We start from the raw sequence: 23,070 nt of genomic DNA on the forward strand, positions 1-23,070 counted from the left end.
AGGCTCTGACAGAGCACAGTGAAATGCCAGTGACTCAGGACACTCGATTTCACTATTCTGTGGAACAAAGAAGGGAACTATCATGGACTCTGATATTTGTTGATTTTGGTGATATTTTTGTTTATCGTTTAAAGCACACTAAATTATTAACAATCTATTTTGCCAAAACTGATAAAAATCTAGAACTATAAATCTACTGCTGGATATCAGTGAAGACAATTCTCTTGTTACTTAATATCACTATTTATTTTCTCTGCTAGAACTGCTTAGCTTGGGTGAATTCTAGCTGATAGTTTCAGAAGGGTGAAAAGCTAACTAGAACTGGGCATTTGGCCCAGATAAATCTGATTCCAGTACTGCGAAGGAAGCAACAAGGGAACTAGCAACTCTTTGACAAAAGTTGTTGATAATTGGCTAAGAACTAAAGAGGGAAACAAAACTTGGAGGGCTGTGAATGTTATTCTAAGTAGAAGAAAGATGCAGGAGCAAAAATCAAACTGTTGTAAAATTAACAACCACCTTTTCGTGCTAAGAAATATTAAAAGTATGTACAACTATTTGAAAACCTCTGTTACCAAGACATCAGGGAAGTAAGCCTTTACGATGACCTACACTGAAAAATAAAAATAGATATCTTGGATTCACATCTTCACTCTGTGTGATCTTGGGCAAGTCAGCTCACTGAGTCTACATTTCAGCACCTCCTTCCTTATCTGTAAATTGTGAATGATGTGGCCACATATCCCCGAACATACTACAGAGCTCAGTAAATCTGTCTTCTTAATTAACTAACAGATCCTTTCATGTCGCTAAACATCATGTATTTTCATACCAAATAATTTTAGAGTTTTAACAAATTTGAGTATGAAACTATATATCAAGTCCTTTCTTCTTAATCAGACTTTAATCAAGATAATATGGCATCATGATTTCTCAGGTTGCACTTATCAATAGCCATGTGTGCATATGGCAATTATAAATCAACAGTATCCTCACCTGGAAGTGAGGATGATTCCTACCTGCCAGGATTATACTGAAAAACAATAGGAATACTTCAAATCGCTTGAAGATCTTCACAGAATGAGTCCCTTCATTTGAAAATCTCCATCAACATCAGGGCCTTACCGCACACGCACAGGCAGTAATAAATTCAAAACCATGTCAGTCCCCTCCCTTCTAGTGCAGTGCATCTTTATCACCAACTGACATGGACTATTCAAATGGAGCTCTGGATTTTTTTCTTAAAATGAAAGCAACACTAATTAGAAAAAGTCAAATGGTACTCAAAAGCTCTCAAGGTGCAGATCATTTTTGCCCATAAAAACACACTGAAGTGACTCCATGTCGTGGTAAGTTATCAAATTATGGTAAGAACATTACAGAGATTAAAATGTTGCATAAGAGAGAGAGAAAGCAGCATGAGTCAGGGGTTTGGGGAAATGTGAGTCAGACTGAAGGGAAGGAGCCAAAAGCATAGAGAATGAGGGCCTAAGCTGACACTTAACGGACACCACAGAGATGTACACCATTGCCTCAATTAGTTCAGGGAGAAAATCAACTACATGGTTCCACAGATGGGAGGTCAGCATGATATACAGAAGTGAGCAAAGATTAGACTGGATTATTCAAAGCAATTTACACTGCCAATGTCAGCAAAAGAGGAACCTACAATAGTATAAATCACTAGGAGGGAGAGAACAGCCACATTTATGAAAAATGAGGAAATCGCCAAATATTGCCATTAGCTATTCTTAATCTATTAGAATGATGAAATGTGTTGTGATGTTTTAGAAAACACATTCTATTATTTTGTTCTTTGGTCATGTTAACACTAGGATCTGACCACAGAGTTCAGAGCTGCTCACTTTGGCATTTCATCCAAACTCTACATTTCCACGTGTTTCACAAATTCCCCCAATCATACACTCCACTAGGCTCTTCACACATAGCCCCTGTATCCTCGCTGACTTCATCAGCCAGCCGTTCTTATGCTTATTTTGTTCTTTAGCAATATGTTCTACTACGGCCTGCCTTGCACTCTTAACAACCTCTTTGCCTACAAATCCATGTATCTCACCTTCTTCAAAATGCACCTCAGAAGTTACCTCCAATGGCCACCAGCCTCTCATGCAGCTTTATTCCCCATAGCTTCTGGACTTCTGCACTTACTGCTTTACATCATTTCCCATTCCCTGACCTTATGCTGCTGTTTTTCTCAGATTTTGCTTGTTCCTCTGCCTGTACATTTCTAGTTCCCTAAGATAAAAAACACTGACCCTACTTTCCTTAAACCCTAGACACCTGTCTCAACAAAACGTAATGACTTATTCATCTATGTCTTGAATAAATGTTTACTGAAATTTTCTCATGTTTCACACACTACATGCACTAGTAATACAGGAAAGACTACCACACAGACCCACTCTCATAGAGCTTAGGTCCAAGGACCAGAGAATGTGTTAACTGCTGAGCAAATTAGAGAATTAAACAAAAACATCAACAACAAACTCATCTCCCTGGAGCCCTTTGTCCAATTGCCAGGAAATCATAGCTGACTTGAGTTGTATTTTCTTTATAAATAAAGCATTTTGTTTTCCAGTGCAAATAGTCTGCAATCAGTGCAGGAAACTGATTTTTCTTATACAAGATGAAGGCACTTGCAGAAAGCAGGAAGAACTGGAGTTGCAGAAACAGTCTTAGATGAGCCAGGACTTTTGAAGCATCCACACAAGGATGGGAATTTTTATGTTTGTGTATTTAGTGATTTCCATATGGCACTGAACCGATATCTAAAACAAACAGAAATGCATGCAAATGGAAGTAAACATAAAACAGTCTAACACTGCATAACTGATTTTTGTATGATTTTGCATATTTGTTTAAATAAGCAACAAAGGTCTCAAAGTATAATTCATGAAATAATAAAATTAGGTTATGCAAATAAGCAAATAAGTGAACTTAGGAGTTGGAGATAATTCACAGATTTTCAGTCTATATAACCTTTAGTATTATAATATGCTAAAGCAAGTGAGAGAACCATTCTAATCTGCAGTCAGAGCAGCCACAAACGAAGTGTGGCTAATGGTTGCTTCCTGATCACATAAATTACTTGTTTGATTGGTTTATGAGTACAGGTAAATAAAAATTGTGATTACCAGTCAATCCTGGATTAGGCAAATGTTGTTGCAGCCTTGTCTGTTGCTGTTTGTGCGTTATTTATTTTTGATAAACAAAAGAAAATAATATAGTGGCCATGGATACAAGGGTATTTTATGTGGTTTTTATTTAATTCACTTAGTAGTTTTGATATAATAGTCCAGAAGGTAAACAGATTTGGGTTTTAAGAATGTATAGCACAGGTTTTCATATAAAATCCATCTAATGCCGACAAGCATCTCACCAGTGCATAGGATGCTGCTTCAGGCATCATGGCCCATATGCAAGTGGCTGGTTTCAAAACTTGGCTCCAGCTTCCTGCTAATGCAGAAAAGAGAGTGCTGGGTCAGTAGCTGTGCTTCTGCCGCCCATGTAGGAGACTTGAATTCAATTAAATCCTCTGGGCTTCAGCCTGATTCAGTCACACTTGCTATGGGCATTTGGGAAATGACCCAATGGATAAAAAAGGTCTCTGTCTCATGTAAATAAATTAATAATTTTTTTTGAAAAGCAAAACCCTACTTAATGACATATTAAATCCACTAGAAAGATTGGTTTGTTTATCAAAGAGAGTTAGAAAATAATAAGAAAGCAGGAAGGAAATTGGAGGATAGCAGGAATGTGATGGGGTGGAGGCACTTTGCAGAGATGTCTCCCAAAGAAGACTCCATCAGTGCTGGGGCCTCCCTTATCAGAGGCAGCAGCCAGCGGAGCCCATGATCTCCTGCCAGCATGTGCTGAGCAAACTTGCCACATCTGAATCTTAACATCTCAGGGCTGTTACCACTGCACATGCTGGCAAATGTTTTGACATAAAACAATAGGAATTCAGCTGTCATTTCTGCATTAGCGAGTCATAAAGCTCTGAAGAAACCCCAGTAGAAAGGCTTTCATCAAGTGCATATGAAAAACTAATGAAAGATTGAAAAAAACAGCAGATCATTTCAAAGCAAGTTGCTTGCAGCTTTGCCCATGAGGAGTACCTAAAAAGTACAATTTGTAATCACTGAGTTGAAAATAATAATAACAATGATGGTATAACAAATTTCAAAAAACAAAGTCTTAACCAGAACATTAAAATGAGGTACTAAGGCTGATGTAAATAGATGCTTTTATGGATTATTATCCAACAGACAGCCACACATCATTCAAATATTTTTTCCCTCTTTCTAAAGAGAAGAATCTGTTTCCATACCCAGCTAGATGAGACCGGTATGGAGGATAGCCCTCCTACAACCTAGGCTTCTTATATTGGGATAATGTAACTGCAGTAATTCTTGAAAATATAGAAAAATGAAAGGTAAAATCACACCATGGGCCATTTAAAGAGAAGACAGAAATTGAGAAAATTCTCATTAGTGATCGCTCATTTTTTTAACTGACCCTTGGTACTCTGTTTATTCCAAAGCACCTTAGATTTATCACAGTAATGATCTAACAGTCCCTTATCTGTCTCAAGCTTTCAAAAAGGATTTATTGCTTTTTATTTGAAAGAGACTTACAGAGAGAGCGAGGAAGACAGAAAGACAGAGAGAGATCTTCCACCTGCTGGTTCATTCTCTAAATGGCCACAACTGCCAGAGCTGGGCAAGTCTGAAGCCAGATGCTGCTTCTAGGTCTTGCATGTGGGCTCAAGGGCCCAAAGATTGGGCCATTCGCTGATGCTTCCCCAGATACATTAGCAGGGAGTTGGATAGGAAGTAGAGCATCCAGGACTCCCGCAGACAGAGAACTAACTTACTGTGTCACCACACCTCCACCTGATCTGTCTCAATTTTTAGGCAAATTTTTGTCACACAAATTACAATTTTCATGATTTAAAAAAATTTTCCCTTTACTATTATTTATTTGTAAAGTAGAGACAAACAGAACTTCCATCCTCTAATATCATAATCCAAGTTTCCCGCATGGATGACAGTAACCCAGTTACTTGAGCGATCAGCTCTTCCTCCAGGATCTGCACTGGCACGATGCTAGAATTAGAAGTGAACAGGGGTGGGAACTCAGACATCTCAATGTGGGACATGATCACACTCACTGCAAAGCTAAACACCCATTCCCAAGATTTATGATTTCTTTTAAATGAAGTTTAGTCTTCAGCTGTTGAAGAATGCCAAAACTGTGATCATTTCATTTATGCCATTTTGTGTAAGTATGGAAAAATTAAATTTCACATATAAATGACTGTAAATGTGAATGTACATATACAAAGTCATATCACATTTGATTCCAAAGAAATTATTTTTAACTTCTTTAGTTAGAAGTTACCATTTTTTACTTTTCTAGCACTGAAACATGCCCACTCCTTGCGGCACATTCATAAATTATCCCCAGAAGCAAAATGTTTTTGGAAAATGTATATGTTAAATTATACAAGTTTCACCTGTCCTGATTGAGTATGACCACATTGAATCCTTTGTATTTTGAACTTTACAATGAAAGACTCAGAGATATATGTTACCCTACCATCTTAAAACAAAAACAGGGAAATTTAATATTAAAATTTTAATATTGGGAATATGTTTAGAGTCTTACCAATAGAAATTATCTAAAATACAATATGTTGTGTGAAAAACTAGTATTGTACAACTTGTTTAAATTCTAAAATAGATAAAACAATGCTGTATGTTCTAATTGGCGTTCCCATATAGAATAGAAATGTAAAACACCTCAGGACCAGTCCCTAAGGGGATAATGAATGAGGATGCAAGGAGGTATTATCTATGCCTGAAATGTTTTTCTTCTCAAAGTGAACTGAGACAATCAAAGCAATGGATCAGCATTTGTTCAATCTGAGTCGTGTATACTAATCTCTAAAATTATTTCCTGAACAACAAAATTGTGATTTTAAACATTTTCTGCATAGCAATATTACACATTATGTGAAATAATGATAATTTAAAAATAAGAAATAAGAAACTTTCAAGAAAAAGATGGAGAGATGCAGTTGAAGAAAACTGTACTGGCAAAATGGAGGAAATGTTGACATCCTCTCAACTGACTAATAACCTTTTTTGTCTTGTATGTCTCTGACAGACATAGATGAGTGCACTGCAGGTACACACAACTGTAGGGCAGACCAAGTGTGCATCAATCTACGAGGCTCCTTTACATGCCAGTGCCCTCCTGGGTATCAGAAACGAGGAGAGCAGTGTGTAGGTAAGTGTCATGCGTTGGTAAGCAAAGACCCATCTCGACTGCCTAAACCTTGAACATTCAAAATTAAAGTACTAATTTGCTTTAAGAATATGTACTAATTCATTCATTGACTGACTACCTCTTTTCCACACTAAGGAGAAAGAACTAACCTAAAAGCTGGGTGTTATCATCAATAATGAGTTGGTAGGCAAACCCTACAAGCTGTATATGGAAGTCCTCTGTAAAGTGCAAGGAGCGAGTCTTTGACTGGAAGCTGGGGGAGTATGAACACGCTGAGGGCAGGGGCAAGGTGGGCTCCTGTCACTGCTATTTCACAAGTCTCAGGAGACTGCTCACACCATGTTGGGTGATAACAATTTACCATTTTTAAAAATCTGCAGCAATTAACAACCTAATTTAGGAAAATAATATACAGGAAAGTCCGCCAACACCCAAATTTCCCCATTGTATTAGGAATGTAAACATTTGAAGAAAAAAAATACAGAAAAAAAGATTAACCCAACCTACTCTAAGGTGCGCCAAAGAGAAAGGAACATTGTCATCATAGCCATCCATGATGAAGTAGGAGGGAAGTTCTTAAACTCACACAGCATCGTATGTTTTTTGGGCAGCTTCCTTCCCTCTGATCTTCAGTCACCTTGTTATATCAACACATTGACCTCCTCAAACATTGTAGGGTCTAGCTTTCCCCCTAATAACAGTTACCACAAGCATCATGCAATGTTGTACTTCAAGGTCTCGGTCCAACCTTTTTCAATCACCAAGAACTTTTCTTCCCGGCACACTGCTATTCCACAGCCAAATCCCAGCTCAGGGTTGCTTCCTCTGGGAAGACTTCCAAGGTCTACCCATACCTAATTAGTTACTCCTTCCTCATCAAATTACAATGAAGGATCCTTCACGTAAATTTCCAATCTGTTGAAGATTAGTCCTTCTGTAACATATAATAAATGTGTTGTGGTACTGTCAAATCAGTCTTTGCAATTATTAAGTATAGAGATCCAAATCATTCGTGCACCAGCAGCCTTGAGCAGCTGCATTCAGAGTAGCAAAAAGTTATAGATTTTGTATACCTTTCTTCGCTTGATAGCATCATTCCACAGAACAGTCATGTTTGTGTCCCATAGTCGACAAAAAATGTATGTATATTTAATATGATTAATCAGAACATATGTATTCTTAATACCCTTGAAAAAGTACAGTGCCTAACACAAGGCTAGCAAACAACAATGACTTAATGTCTGTTTGCTGATTGAGAAGACATGCATAATTTACTCATCACATATTTATTGAGAATCGACTGGGTTTAGGCACTACTCTAGATAATGTGTTATACAAATAGACAAATGAAATCATGATGTTCATAGAGTTACTGAAAAGTACCCTTTATACAAACTAACTAATGATACTAGCATCTGGTTAGCATACTGGAAACTAGGAAGTACTGTGCTCAAAATGTTCTTAATTACCACTATATTTCCATTCAGTCAAATAATGTTTATTGAGCACCTACTATGCCAAGCCCTATTCTAGGTGTTAAGCATATGTCAGTGAGCAGACCAAAACAAAAATCCTTTTTCTCTACCTCAATGAAAGGAGGCAGATCTTATTTGTCATGCATTGCAGTATGAGAAATAGAAAGCAAATAAACACATAACACAATATCTAGCAATCTCAAGGCCAACAAGGAAATCTAAAGCAGGACAAAGGAATCCATATGACAGAAGAAACGCTTTTATGTGGGTGGGAGGATCATTTCCTGAGGAACACACACCTGAATGAGGTAAGGGGGAAAGGCATATGATCCTCCTTCTTATAATTGGTCTCAATTTTCATGCTAAAGCAAATGTTAAATGTAGGTTAAATGCAAGATGGCAGTTCATTTGTATGTTTTTACCTGCTGTACACCAGGAACTTGGCTTCCCTTATGTCAAGTAATCCTCCCAAGAGTTGTACCCCATTGTTGTTTTATGATTTATGGAAGAGGAAACAGATCAGGCCCACAATAGTTGTCATCAGAACAAAGATCCAAACTCAGCCTACCCTGCACTCATCGGAGCATATTAAACTGTCCCCCAACATCTTTAGTTATTGAAGCATCCCAAAGGCCCAGAACAAAAGTTAGCTTTGTTTTATCTAAGGCAATGTCACTATATAGTGTTACACTGTGAGCATACAATTGTTGCTTGAATTGCACATGCCATGTTGGAGTTGTCACTAAGTGTGGAATCATGAAATAATGACGTTTTATTATATTGCTAAGATGCTAGTTCCACTCTGCAAGTTCTCAGCTGAGCATTTTATAGTTGGAAATATTTATATGAAAAGGACACAAACTGGAATGTGTCATCAAAGTGTCAGAAAGGCACTCTCAAGAGGTAACTTGCTTAGCCTTCGATTCCTTCTACAGTGTTCTGAGACACTGAATAAACGACTCAGGCTGAGTGCAGCCCACCACACTTTCTCTTAGTTTTGTGCTACATTGCTCTATTCTTTGGTCTTTTTTTTTTTTCAACTTCTTTCAACTTCTTTTGCTCTAAATAAGTTTTCAGACTGGTGCTCTCATATGCTTAGTAAGATAGTCTTCATTATTTTTCTTTCCTTAAGTCATAGCCACCCTGGGAGGTATATTTATCTCTGAGTGGGCTGAATGATGTATCCTTGTTCTGAATCTTACTGAACTGCAGATTGCTGACCAAAATTGATTTAAAATGCATATGACCTAATTTTTAAACAAAGAGAGAGCAAAAGAAATAATAATTTTAATTAGATCTTTCCTAGGTAGGTTTTTTCAGATATGTTACTGAGAACTTGAATGCAAACAACTATGATAAATGAATCATTTGGTTCTCTTTATGCCTGATAATCTAGATATAGATGAATGCACTGTGCCTCCATACTGCCACCAAAGATGCGTGAACACACCAGGTTCATTTTATTGCCAATGCAGTCCTGGATTTCAGTTGGCTGCAAATAACTATACCTGTGTAGGTAAGCACTTTGGGAACTGTTATCCTGGCTGATTTCTCTGTTTAGATAACCCCATGCCACAGTTTGGTATTTCCAGTTTCCATGTTCTTGAAAGCACTGGTTTCCATCACTCTCCTTAAACAATCATGAGGCTGAAAAGAAAATAATCTATTTCTTAAAACCATCAAGCTGTAAATGGAAAACATTTTTAACTTTGCTTTTAGTTCTCCTACATGGGTATGTCAAAAAAGAAAACTTCTAAACTATAGCTCAATTGATATACACACACACCAGTGTGAGCTATAAATATTGAATGTGCCAAAGGGGTTACTGGAAGTTCAAATACATAAACTTTCCACTGAAAGCACATCAGATTTTTATATTCTTCTTCTCCTCTTTAGATGCAATGTCACGCCACACAATTATAAGATTGGCATGACATGGAAAGAATCTAGTGCAAAAAAAATGCCTTTTCACAATATTTTCAGTACCTCAGAGCATTGCACAACTCAGTATGGGTCTCAAAGGCTTATGTTATAATTGTAATGGAATTTAACAGAAACCATTTAAAAAGTAATAAATAGCACAGATAAATCTTCACCACAGCATGCTGAGAGACCGTATCAGTACGAGTGTCTTATATCAATTATTTATAGTATTGGCATTTTTTTGTTGTTTTGTATTTGACACAACAAAGGAAAATAGCTATGGGAATGTACTTCTACTGGAAGCATTAAATTATTTTGAGAAGATTCAGCAAACATAAAACTGTCATTCCTAAAAAAAAAAAAAATCTGGTATTTCTCAAAGAAGTAAATGACAGACATTTGAAGTTGTTCCAACAAATGTGAAACTGAATTGATGTTCTCCAGCAAGCTTCTGCAGGGTAAAAAATTCAGCTAGGGAATTACTTATCATCAGATGATATAGGTACAAAGGAACAAGAACACACTTACGCATATAAATATATATATAAAACTTTTCCCTTCAGATATAAATGAATGTGATGCCAGCAATCAGTGTGCTCAGCAGTGCTACAACATCCTTGGTTCATTCATCTGTCAGTGTAATCAAGGATATGAATTAAGCAGCGACAGGCTCAACTGTGAAGGTAAAATACTCTCCAAATAACAAATAAGAAAAAAATACAGTGTATGTCTTTCTGATGCTTCATTTCATTGTGTTACCTGTCAGTGAAAAAAAAAAAAATGTTAACACAAGGAAGTTCGACTGCAAGATTTAGTTACTTTGGTTCAATTATAACAATGAATTGAATATTACCAAGAGAAGGAGAAGAAACAAAATGGTTAAAATATCAGGTACAGTCTGGGCCTGCTCATTGGAAAGGGTGCTCTGGTGCCATATGTCCAAGCATGATGTGACGTTCAGCAGCATCAGCACTTCACAACTGCCTGTGAGCAATGGGCAGAGTCTCGGGCACCAGCCCTAACTCTGAAAGTCAGAATCTGCATTTCATATGAACACCAGATGACAGGAGTGCACAATTAAGGTTGAGAACAGATGAAGGCACATCATAAACAAATAACTAAAAACAAGACCTGTGGCTCTTGATCTTATTCCTATGAGTCTCAAGCATGGTTCTTAAGCTGCTTAGGCTTCCCCTCCCATGAGAAAAAACAGGGCCATTTAGCTGGATGGATAACCTTCAGCCTCCATTGCATGTGCATCTTCTCTCTGTCACTCAAAAGGTATAGGACACCCTGAGAGAGGTGTCATACATATTTGATGTCCCTGTCTTGCTCGTGGCTCCTATCAGCTTTACTTGGAGCCACGAAGGCCAACGACCTCACTTCAGGCCATTTTGCTTGGCTCTGAGAGCAGACTCTGCTTTTTTGAGCAAACTACCAGGGCATTCCCATTCAGAAATGCAAAGCATCATTTTCACACTGAAGCCTTATTCTGCCATCATAGCAACTCTGGAAAGTTTCAGGGACGGGACTTGGAGTTCAAAGCTCAGATGAACTTAGCCTCAGAGTCACCCAATTTCTGAGTAGGCAAGCATGAATCTACATCCTGGGTGGGTCTGCAGAGCCCAATGCGAAGTGTCAAATATAATCCAATTAATTCACTCTGTTTGGCTGGTAAAGCTGGGCCCAGAATTAGCCAACCCATCAGCAATGATTCAGTAAAATTGATGGTGAGAGAAGCTCTTTGTGTTTTAAAGTTATAGAGGGAAATTAGTTACTAGAATAGAATAAATACAAGATAACATCTTGTATTTCTGTTTCAGAATTTGTGATATTTTTACTCTCTTTAGCTCATCTAAAGAAAATGACAAAAATAGTGATATATAAGCTTTTCAACTCTGTTCCTTCTCTTGCCTGATCCAACAGACATTGATGAATGCCAAACCTCAAGCTACCTGTGTCAATATCAATGCGTCAATGAACCTGGGAAATTCTCATGCATGTGTCCACAAGGATACCAAGTGGTGAGAAGCAGAACATGCCAGGGTAAGTTTCTTGCTGTCACAGATGTTGTTTCTGTCTTAATTAAGAAGAGTAGGAAGGAAATTAATAGAATTTTGTATCATAGACTTTCATTTTGTTTCTACTCTGAATAAAAAATCTGAGATCCTTCTTCTACTGATCTGCTCACCATGATATATATACACATCTCACAAAAAGATTGGGAGGCTGACACTGAGGCATAAAAAGGTAAGCTACCATCTGTGATATTGGCATCCCATATGGGCACCAGTTTGAGTCCTGGCTGGTCTACTTCTAATTCAGTTCAGTACTAATGACCAGGAAAAGTAGTAGAAGATTCCCCAAATATTTGGTTCCCTCCACCCATGTGGAAGATAGAAATGAAGCACCAGCCTTCTGACTTGGGCCTGACCCAGCCCTCATCATAACAGCCATTTGGGGTATAAATCAGCAGATACAAGATGTGTCTCTTTCTCTTTCTCTTTCCCCCTCTGTCTCTGCCTTTACCTCTTTTTCTACAATTCTGCATTTCAAATATATAAATCATTTTTTAAAAAGTGAACTAACAATGACTTTTTAAACTTAAGCAGTAGACTTTATTATCAGTAATTTTAGTAAGATGTACATGTCCTTTTTATATAGCCTACATAATCTCTTTGATATAGATCTTCTAATCATTTATCAGCAAAGAAAGTATTTTTTAAATATGTCATCATGCACTTGGAGCCTAAGCTTAATGTGTGAATTAGCAGCACACTTTATGCCAGTTTAAGTTTTCTAAAATACCAATATTATTGATTATGTAGTAATTTAGATCTTGAGGAAAATCATCCTAATGTGTATTAAAATGAAAATTAATGTTTCTGAATTCTTCAAAGAAAAAAACCATTGATGCAGAAATAGCTAATACCTTGCATTCCAGTTTCAAAAGAAACTCTCAGTAATCTTCATAACAACCCATAAGCAGAGGAGGCATCTCTCTTACTGGTATGATTTCCAAATCTCCCAAAAATGTGTACTCTTTCCTCACCTTCAATGTCACATGTAGTTTAAAAATGTCTTAACACAAAATACTGTCAGGTAATACAAAACACGTAGACAATCCTGAAAGGCTAGTACAAATACTTAAGTTTACACAAAGTAGTAGAAGAGTATGAAAACAAAACAAAAAACATGTAAATGAACTTGAGGCCAAAAGATTTACTTGAATCCTAGCTTTTCTCTGTAATCTGCAACAAATTGTCAGACTTCATCAAACTTTATCTAATCCTCATCCTTCTCATTTGATAAAGGGTGCTACAGAAATGAAATGTAATACCATGTAAAAATAATTAGTAAACGAAGCCTGTACAAGTCAAGATGTCTTTATTTAAAATATTTAACAATGTAATTGACTAACAGTCAAGCTTCCCTAAAGCTTCATTAAATTAGATTTGGAAAGAGACATATAACAAAGCAAAAGACCAAGGAAAGGAGACACTGGGGAGATTCGATCTGTATCTTGATTGTTACAGGAAAATATGGACTCAGAGGAATATCCATGACTTAGGATTTCAAGATATACATATGATTATTCAACTAGTCTCAAGTTACTAGATAGGAGCATAATCATGTCATTTATTATACAATGAACATCTTTGTAATACTTTCCAACTTAATAGAGACTGAAAGTTTTAATTGTGGGAAATATTGCATTCCAAATGGGCCCACTTACTGAACCCTAATTGAAGTTTTAACATGAATTAGCCAGTGAGAGGTGTATCTTAATTTTCCATAGCCCTTCAAACAACTATCTATATTCTGATTATAAATGAATTTTATGCTCAGAGAAGGAGAGAAGCAAATTAATGTGCAATGGTGGAATCTTACCTGCCATTGTCTATGTCTGAGAATATTTATGTCTGTTATAATTAAAGGTAAGAAAAGCATTGAAATTTCAAAGGGGGAGGTTGATGACTGTCAATGGTTGAAGACATGCAACTTCAGAATGTTTAGTTAAGTCAAGACATTTTGTTATGGAAGAGATTTGCATTTTTTTGAGTTAAAAAAATGCTTTTTCTTATTGAAACAATCCCTTCTGAACTTTGTCAACAAGCATAAAGTAAATTGAAAAGGTTTGGATTCTTGCCTCCCTCCAACAGGAGGGGGATATTGGGGATGAAATAACTCCTCTCATTTCCAAAGGCAAAAATGAACACACTTAGGGTGGAGGCAGGGAAAAGCCAAGATAGAGACAGAATAACATACACATAAATGCAGGCTCCTCAGATATCTGAATAGCCCTACTTTGTGAAAAATGTCCAGAATAATTAAAGTATTGGTTATTCTATGCTCCAAATTAATGGAAGTAATAAGTGAAATTATAACAAAGTTTCCTTTGGTTGCTTTGGACTCCATACAACCAATCTTAGTTTTCCCTATAGCTAAACAGCATCTTTTTCTTGAGGTATAAAATAGTGAAAACCAATTGTTGTTTCTTTGGAAGAGTCTGAGTTTTCTCCCTTCTGCCGGGGCCAGTCCAAGAAGACACTTCTTGTAACTCTTAGAAACTGCACAGCTTTTCCAGTCTCCTCATGAGTTCCAGATAAAAAACAGTCAGTTGATGGCTAAAAGACATTTTTTTCCCCAAACCCAAGACATGCAATGATTTTTAGAGTACCTTGCAATGGAAAGATGCCAGTCTCAAACTGTATGAACTTGAACCAATAAGCCACTTAATTCTAATGTACTTTCTTCCACAGTAATAAGAGAATATGATATTTGTCTCACCCATATCCACAGAGTTTGGGTGAGGAACAACTTAGTTGAATTTAATATTCTTTAAACATCATGTGCCCTAGTGCAGTAACACTAGTCAGGGAAGGGTAAACTGAAAAGAACAATAGCTTCTGTGCTAGAGGAATTTATAAGCTAATAGAAAAATTGACACAGATGCAAATTCCAATAATGCAAGGTAAAAAGTAATAAACACCCTATAAGAGAAACATGAAGTATAAGAATCTGAAAGAAATCATATCCCAGCATGTTGGTCACACCAGATATGCAACAAGGATGAGCAAATTAATGAACTAAAAGGGGAGGGAATAAAACAGAATGGAATGAGGAAATTAACGAATTAAAATATTCCATCATGGGGAAGGAATGAAGCAGCAAAGACTCATGTTGGATAAAACATCAATGATCACCCAAAAATGAAGGGAAGGCTATCAAGTAAAACTGTTCTCTCAGATGTAATTTAGAAATTTCTAATTCCAAAATCAAAAAATCAATTCTTGTCCAGCATGCCCTAGTCATAGTCCTCTTACTGGGACTCTGTACTGCTCTGTCTTATTTGACACCTTTTCCTGACACCACTTCTTAACTCCTCTCCTGCTACATAGTCCTTAACAGCCATACTCCACAAGGTAGAACCTTCTACGCTTCACACTTCTTGGGCTGTGCTGCCCCTCGACAGTGTAATCCACTCCCAGAGAACCACTCTCTGCTGGAATGTTGTAGCCCACTAAAACCACGTTTCTTCCTTTCTTCTCTCTCCCTGGCTTCTGAGACATGATTAGCTGCCCTCCTCACAGTTTTTGCTTGCTGCTTTCTCTGCCTGAACAACCTTTTCAGTCCCATTCATGAAACTCCATCTACCTGATACTAATTATTTATTTATTTATTTATTTTAGTGTTTTCCATGATGCACGTTTGTAGGTATACAGATTCACCCCCACTTCCCCTTCCTCTCTTCCCATTCTCCACCCCAATTACTTCCCTCCATATTACTACAATAGTATAGTCCTTCAACAACAATTGCAAGTCCAACATTCGGCTAAAGCCAAGTTGAGGTGCCTTTCCTAAGCCTCCTGGCAGATTTAATTAATTCTGCTTTAAATCCTCCATCACACTTATCTACTTACTTTTTATTTAATTCGATCTTAGTTTAGAAGTAAGGAACTGTTGGTGTTTCTTTTTATAATAAGAAGCAGAGTTTATACTTAGCATTTGCCTTCAAATTCACAAATGAAGAAAAGGGGTTTCATAAAATGTCATGAAGTGACACTTATTAATCTTGTAGAGTGGCTTAACTAAATTTGGTCCACTCAGATTCCAGTCTTGTATATGAAAAATTAACACAGTCTAGATTGCCACACAGCTTTACTTGCAAACCAGAATCTGCCACTTAACACAATTTACATAAATCAGTAAAATCTTTGTCCCTGTATCTCTACAGATATAAATGAGTGTGAGACCACACACGACTGTCGGGAGAATGAAATGTGTTGGAATTATCATGGTGGCTTCCGTTGTTACCAAAGAAATCCTTGTCAAGATCCCTACATCCTAACATCAGAGAAGTAAGAAACACCACCAGAGTTTTTGAAAATTAGGTTATTGTTCTAGTCTTTTCAAGCCAGACTGGTGAGTTACTTTTGTTTGTTTCTGCAGCCGATGTGTTTGCCCTGTCTCAAATGCCCTGTGTCGTGATCTGCCCCAGTCAATAGTCTACAAATACATGAGCATCCGATCTGACAGGTCGGTGCCATCAGACATCTTCCAGATCCAGGCTACAACTATTTATGCCAACACCATCAATACTTTCCGGATCAAATCTGGAAATGAAAATGGAGAGTTCTACCTAAGGGTAAGTATCCTGAAAACCACATTAGCCATTGAGAAAGGTAGTATTTTGCTGTGGTTATTGTTGTTGAGCAGCATTCACATAAAAGGAAAGCTGACATTTAAGGAGCTTTACGTGCAGATGTAGCATCTCATTTAATCATCTTGGTAACACTCTTACCAAGATACCAATGTTGATCTTTTCTTTTTTACAGAAGAGATGAATGAGATTCAGAGAGCTCAATTGGCCTCCCTAAAGTCAGACACTAAGCTACAAATTCTATTGTAATTTTGTGTGACTATCAAAACAAAAGTCTGTACGTACACACATACCCTAAATAAGTGCCACAAATCACAAGTCAGCAATATGTAATTATACATAGAAAACAGTAATTCTGCAGAGATTTTCAGGAATGATTAATTCCTTATTGTTAAATGCATAAGGGAGTTTAATTCAAATCATCTTAAAGCCCTAATGCCTGTGTCTCTGAAAGGTGGCCTACAGTGTGCTGTCACCTGTGTCCTTTCTTTGGCCTTGATTGCCTAGATGCAATCTTGCTTCTGAATTCTGCCATTCCTCTGTTTATAGTATCTTCAGGGTTATCATTGCTTCCCATACTGCCTCTCCTCCGTTAATCTGCCCCTGTCATCTCCCTAACTCCTTCAGTGATTTCCAGGTTAGTTTTCCTGACTGCTGTGACTCAGCCCTCAGTCTGCTCTACAAAACCTTAGTAGGTTTGTTTTAAGCTTTAAAATACAGATCTCCGTCTCAGTGAGCATGATGGCGCCTCACCAAGCAGTTTGCAAAGTTATGGTAACTGGTTCATCAAGGATGTTATTGATTCAGTTACAATGTTTGCAAAACTCCTTTGGGCACTCTTCACTTTTAATCAAATTTTAAAGTCAATATTTCATTTTGAAAATGTGAAAATAAATTGAGAAATTCTTCCTTGTGCTAAAGCTTACAGATTTTTAAATGTTTACATGTTTATCCTGTTCTTTGGTATATTAACTTCCCTTCCAGCTCCAGTTACATGATTCCATTTCTTTGCCAGTAAATTAGAAATGATTAATTTCTTATGATCAACTCAAGAGAAAAATGCAACCTAAAATAAAAGATGATTAGATTTATTCCAATAAGAAAAAAGCAAACTTTTTTAACCCATTAAGCCCCAAGTTTTCAATTATGCGAACATTTCAACACTGTACTTATTTTAAAGCTACCATGAATGATATATGTAAAGTGCAACATAACCCTCATGGATGTCCTATATTTGGGATGTTGGGAATAATATTGATATTTTAAACTGGAGACATGCTGGATATTTGTAAGAAACTTCTTTTAAAAAATGTCCACTGAAATTCAGTTGAGCAAAGGGTATTTAATGCATAGAAATCAACTAATAGGCATAAGGAAACATGTACTGAGTGCTCAACTCCATGCCAGGTGCTGTGATGTCAAAAATACCTGAAGTGCGCACCTCCAGATTTCAAAAAGCCTTAACAATTCCTTATATATCATATACAGCAATTCCATAGTTTACCAGCTACAGAAAAAGAAACCACAATTTTTACGCTATGGCCTAAAGACATCAAAACCTAACATAGGTTAATATAGTCCAAGAGGGATTATTTTCAAAATATTTTATTTTTTTTTTTAATTTTGCTTGAGAGAGAGAGAGAGAGCTATAGAGATAGAAAGATTAAGCTATCTTCCAGCTGCTGGTTTACTCCCTAACTGTTGAGACCAGGAGCCCAGAAAGTAATACAAACATCCCATATATGTACAGGAACTCAAGTACCTGAGCCATCATGTGAAACTGCACAAGGTTTGCATTATTAGGAAACTGGGTCAGAAGTACAGTAGTCTATTTATTTCCAAAATTTATTCATTTTAAATTATTAGAATTTACTGAATATTTAAATACTTTTTAGTTTTAGCCAGGACTAGAACCAGGTATCCCAAGATGAAGTTCAGCTATCCTAAGCAGTGACTTTACTGCTATGTTAAAGCCTGTCCCAAAGAGGTTTTTTGCTAGTCCCGACAGTTGGTCTGATCCTTGAAAATTATGTGAGATATGGTATTCTATTAATATTCCTTTTGAAAGCATGTTTTAAAAAACTTCTTCCCTCAAAGGGGACATATTGTCAAGAAGCAGTAAGAGTAATGGTAAAGCATTGTAATATCTACCCCTCCAAAAAGAACTATGTCCCTTTACTGGTTCTTATTTTTGTTTATAGCCCTATCATTACCTAGAGCATTGTTTTTACTTTCATCCACCAGAATATAAGACAAATGAGAACAAAGGCTTTGCCTGCTTGTTCATTATTCTTTTACTTTATAGACTTTACTTATTTGAAAGGCAGAGTGGCAGAAAGAGAGACAAGATTGAGGGAGAAAAGAGAAGAAAGAAAATCTCCCAGCTGCTGGCTCACGTCAAATAGAGATGGAGAGAGAGATCTTCTATCAGTTGGTTCACTTTCCAAATAGCCACAACAGCCAGGACTATAGCAAACTAAAGCCAAGATCCTAGAACTCCATCTTCAGTAACAGTGGTCAAAGTACTTAGGCCATCTTCCTCTGCTTTCTCAGACTGTTTAGCAGGGGGACAGACTGGAAGCAGAGCAGCTTTGACTCAGTCTTACGGGATGCCAGCATCGCAGATGGTGCTTAATCCACTGCACTGCAATGCTAGTCCCTCAACAAAATATTTTTAAGTTAATTCAGTCAATATCTTTGCATATTGATTCAATTAAGTGCTTATAATTATTGGTGACAATTATGAATTAGTATGATCTACATCTCTCAGTTGCAGGAGACACGAACCATGGAAGATACTGGAGACAAAACAGTGTGTTGGGATTGGGTAAAATTACTAAAAGGAGAAGATACAAAAGAACTAAATTATGAAGACATTTGATCTGGCACTATCAGAACCATCCCACACCTCAATCTACCATTTTCTGGCCATCTTATCCCATATAATCTTAAACTTCATTCCACTTCACCATCAAACCCAAAAGTTACGCCCTGGGCTTTATGATGATTCAGAAAAGCTTCATAAGGAAATCTTGTCCCCAATGTCCTATTCAATCACTGACTCTCCATCCTCTTTTGCCCTCCCTTTGCTATTTACCTTCAATGTAATGTTAGTTATCTAACCCCCTAGACTTATTTTTGGTGGTCTATAAACATTTTTTTGAAAAAATATGTATTTATTTGAAAGTATTTATTAGAAAGAGAGAGAGAGAGACAGAGAAAGAGAGAGAGCGCTTCCATTTCCTGACTCATTCACCAGATGGACACAATGGCTAAGATTGAGCCAAGCCAAAGTCAGGAGCCAGGAGCTTCTTCCAGTTTTTCCACATGAGTGCCAGTTGCCAAACATTTTGACCATATGACACAGCTTTTCCCAGGCTATTAGAGGGAGCTGGATTGGAAGTGGAGCAGTTAGGACACAAACTGGCACCTATATGGGTTGCTGGCAATACAGGGACTCTTTACCCACTATTCAAAAATGTTGTTACCATATCAACTTCTTAGTGGACACTTGAAGTACTGTGCCATCATAGTAACTGTGGGACGATCCTAATTCATTCGTATTTTCCTATCTAGTTTGCCATTAGCGCTATCTTATTCTTATTCTCCAACTTTAGAAAAGTTCTCAGTAAACTCAGTAATCCCATTACTTTCTTATTTCTTTAATTCCATATTTTAGTCCCTAGTCATGAATGTCCCAATACTCCTTTATTTTCTGTAGACTACCTTACCTCTTACTCTTCTGAAACTACTGAGACCAGTGTGCATGGATTACCCAAACTTTCCATCCACCAGCACCACACATAATTCCTCCCCCTTACTGTTTTTACTGATTTCCAAAAACAGCTTCACTTCCATCAATCAAGGCTAACCCAGGACCTGAATTCTTCATTCTATCTCCTCTGGGATCTTGCCCATGAGATTCTCCTCTATTTTCTATACATTTTTCTTGCTTCTAGATATTGCCTTTTCTTTCTTCCTATAGACAGTCTGTAACTATGATCTGAAACGCCTCACTTCTTAAACACTTCTCTGTCTTCTTTCCCCACTACCAGACTAAAGTTTCTTTAAACAAACAAAAAAAAAAGCCGGTAATAATATCCTTTCTGCTATATCCAAGGGGACCTTGTAGTTGCAATCATCTTTACCCTCCCCTCTTTCTATTGGACACACGTTCACCTCTTTCCTAAGGAGTCATCATTTCTTTCAGCTTCTGTCAAAACAATTTTCCTTCAATGTTGTCCTTTCCAAAACCTCCCTTGGCTAAATGTGCAGTCCTTGGGGTGACTGGGAAATCCTAATCCGTGTCTCTGTCCCTTGGCAGCCAGACTCAAATGTCTACATGCTACTCAAACCTCACATCCTTCAACACTCCAGTACCATCGTATTCTTCACCAAAAGGAAAATACATCCAACTTTCCTGAATGTACTACTTTACAAAACTTTCACTTCTCTCAGTGACTCTCTGTGGCCATTCAGGAGCAGTGTTTCAGGGTTCCTCCTCTTTTCCCTATGAACATATACCCTCATATATCTCCATAGAGCCTAACACTCATTACATCCTGTTGTGAGGTACATAGATTTTCACCTACAAGAATACAAACAAGTACACAATGTTGAAAAAGTGTTGTGTGTCCATTTGAACAATCAGATTCCAGTCTGAAATCTAGTCTCTAATGGCTGGAGCTACTCAATAAAAGAGAAATGTCAACACAGAGAGGAATATAAAACAAACAGCTTTCAAAAACAAGTGTCTGTAACTTGGAGCTGGTGACTTTGGTTGGATAAGGGGTAAGAAGCAAGAAGACTTGATACCAGACTACTTACTGTAAGACTAATTACAGCCTCTTTTATCACACCCTCAAAATTCTTTTCCTTATTCTTACAGGAATTATATCATAAATACTAGGCACTCTAAGAAAATTTACTCTTTCAACCTCTTTTTCTTGTATTTTAGCAAACAAGTCCTGTCAGTGCAATGCTTGTGCTCGTCAAGTCCCTAACAGGACCAAGAGAATATGTCGTGGACCTGGAGATGCTGACAGTCAACAGTATAGGAACCTTCCGCACAAGCTCGGTGTTACGATTGACAATAATCGTGGGGCCATTTGCATTTTAGTCTCATATAAGAACCCATCACAGGCATTTTAAATCAGCCAAAGAATATTGTTACCTTAAAGCACTATTTTATTTATAGACATATCTAGTACATCTACAGCTATATACTGTACACTCACCCATAATTCAAACAATTACACCCTGGTATAAAGTGGGCATTTAATCTGTAAAGATTTTCAAAGTTTGTCTTCATTATTGAATGTAAATTAGACATTAATCCACTACACTGGTCTTCTTCAAGAGAGCTAAGCATAAACTATCCAATGAGACTTGGATTCTTTCCTGTAAAAGTAGACTGAAAAATGAAGATCTTTCATGGTACTTAAGGAACCTTACATAGCTGCACCGACAGTCTCCTAGGAGACAGCCACCATACACTGAAGAGCATGCAAGGGCAAGGAGATTTTCAACTGCTTTGTAAGAAAATGGGGAAAGTCAATAAAGATATATTTCTTTAGAAAACGAAGCTCTACTGCATTTGTGTTGGTCTTTATTTTCAGGATCCATCTGAAGAAGGTTGATTTCACATAGTAATGCAACACTATTATACAATATGATGGCTACTTTAGGATATTTTTAATTTTGTAAGAAATGATCATGAAAAAGAGAGTAAGCAAACTTTTGTAAAATTCCAAAAATGAATTAAGCATTCTCTAGAAAATGATTGTGATGCAATATCTATGGGGATGAGATGAGAAAATAAATTCTTCCCAAATCACATTGTGTACCTGAAGAAACAAATTCAGCAAAGGTAATAATATCTCTGAATTCAGTACTTCCATGTGGAGCAAAGTAGAAGAAAAGGTATTTTGTTGGGAAAGTTTTAATTTCTAAGTAAAATTATAATCTTAAACTTCATTCATTTACAATGAGCTTTTTCAGTCTTTGTACTCAATTCACAGAGGAAGAAAATGATAGTTCCTATTCCAGGAAATCAGGAGTGACAATGAATTTAAACAAATTACTCTCCCTTTCAATCATATGAAAAGCTTTTAAGTCTTATTTGTTTAAAATGTAACTGTCTTACTTTGGTATGCCATAATTTTAAGTAAAAATAAATATGATTTTAAAAGATCACCCAATCTTTGAAGATTTTTCAGGCAGCTATAATCACTAATATAATTTTCTATCAGGGGAAAATCAGTTATAACTGTCAAAGAAATAATTTCATTAATTTTTTTATATAAATGCAAAATCTCAGAGATGAGAAAACAAAAAGGCTATTAAAGTAACCCTGGGACAGGTTGGGGGTGGGGATAACATGCTACCATCTTTTATTACATCCAGTTTCAAAACATAAATGAATATCACATCACCAGGTAACCTTTCTTGTAAAACAAAACTCTTGAAGAGTTGACTAGCTATGTAGGAACTGTCAAAAAAAAAAAAGTCCACCAAGAGACCAATGACCAAAACACAAGCTCCTCATTTGAGAAGGGGGCACCTTATAAGGGAACAGAACTCTTGGACAGAGAACAGGGCACAGGGCAGGTAAGGGAGCAGAGCAAACAATTGGCCACACACAGCAGGATTGTAGAGTTCCGCCCTTCACCCTGTCCACAGTATTACTGCTGT

The 23,070-nt window shown here is 37.0% G+C and overlaps 1 protein-coding gene across 2 annotated transcripts in view; it reads left to right on the forward strand.

Annotated features, from left to right (window-relative positions):
- Positions 1-21,957, forward strand: part of EFEMP1 (EGF containing fibulin extracellular matrix protein 1) — a 54,192-nt gene extending 32,235 nt beyond the window's left edge. For both annotated transcript variants that reach the window (XM_040993427.1, XM_040993425.1), the window contains exons 5-11: positions 6,193-6,315; positions 9,187-9,306; positions 10,277-10,396; positions 11,640-11,759; positions 15,952-16,075; positions 16,167-16,362; positions 21,335-21,957. In XM_040993427.1, the coding sequence (XP_040849361.1) occupies positions 6,193-6,315; positions 9,187-9,306; positions 10,277-10,396; positions 11,640-11,759; positions 15,952-16,075; positions 16,167-16,362; positions 21,335-21,496 (965 nt within the window). In that variant the 3' untranslated portion in view covers positions 21,497-21,957. The remainder of the gene's footprint in view (positions 1-6,192; positions 6,316-9,186; positions 9,307-10,276; positions 10,397-11,639; positions 11,760-15,951; positions 16,076-16,166; positions 16,363-21,334) is intronic.
- The last annotated feature ends 1,113 nt before the right edge of the window (positions 21,958-23,070 follow it).

The sequence above is a fragment of the Ochotona curzoniae genome, unplaced genomic scaffold, assembly GCF_017591425.1.
Source record: "Ochotona curzoniae isolate NIBS_2020 unplaced genomic scaffold, NIBS_Ocur_1.0 contig_883, whole genome shotgun sequence".
In the NCBI taxonomy this organism is placed as follows: Eukaryota; Metazoa; Chordata; class Mammalia; order Lagomorpha; family Ochotonidae; genus Ochotona; species Ochotona curzoniae.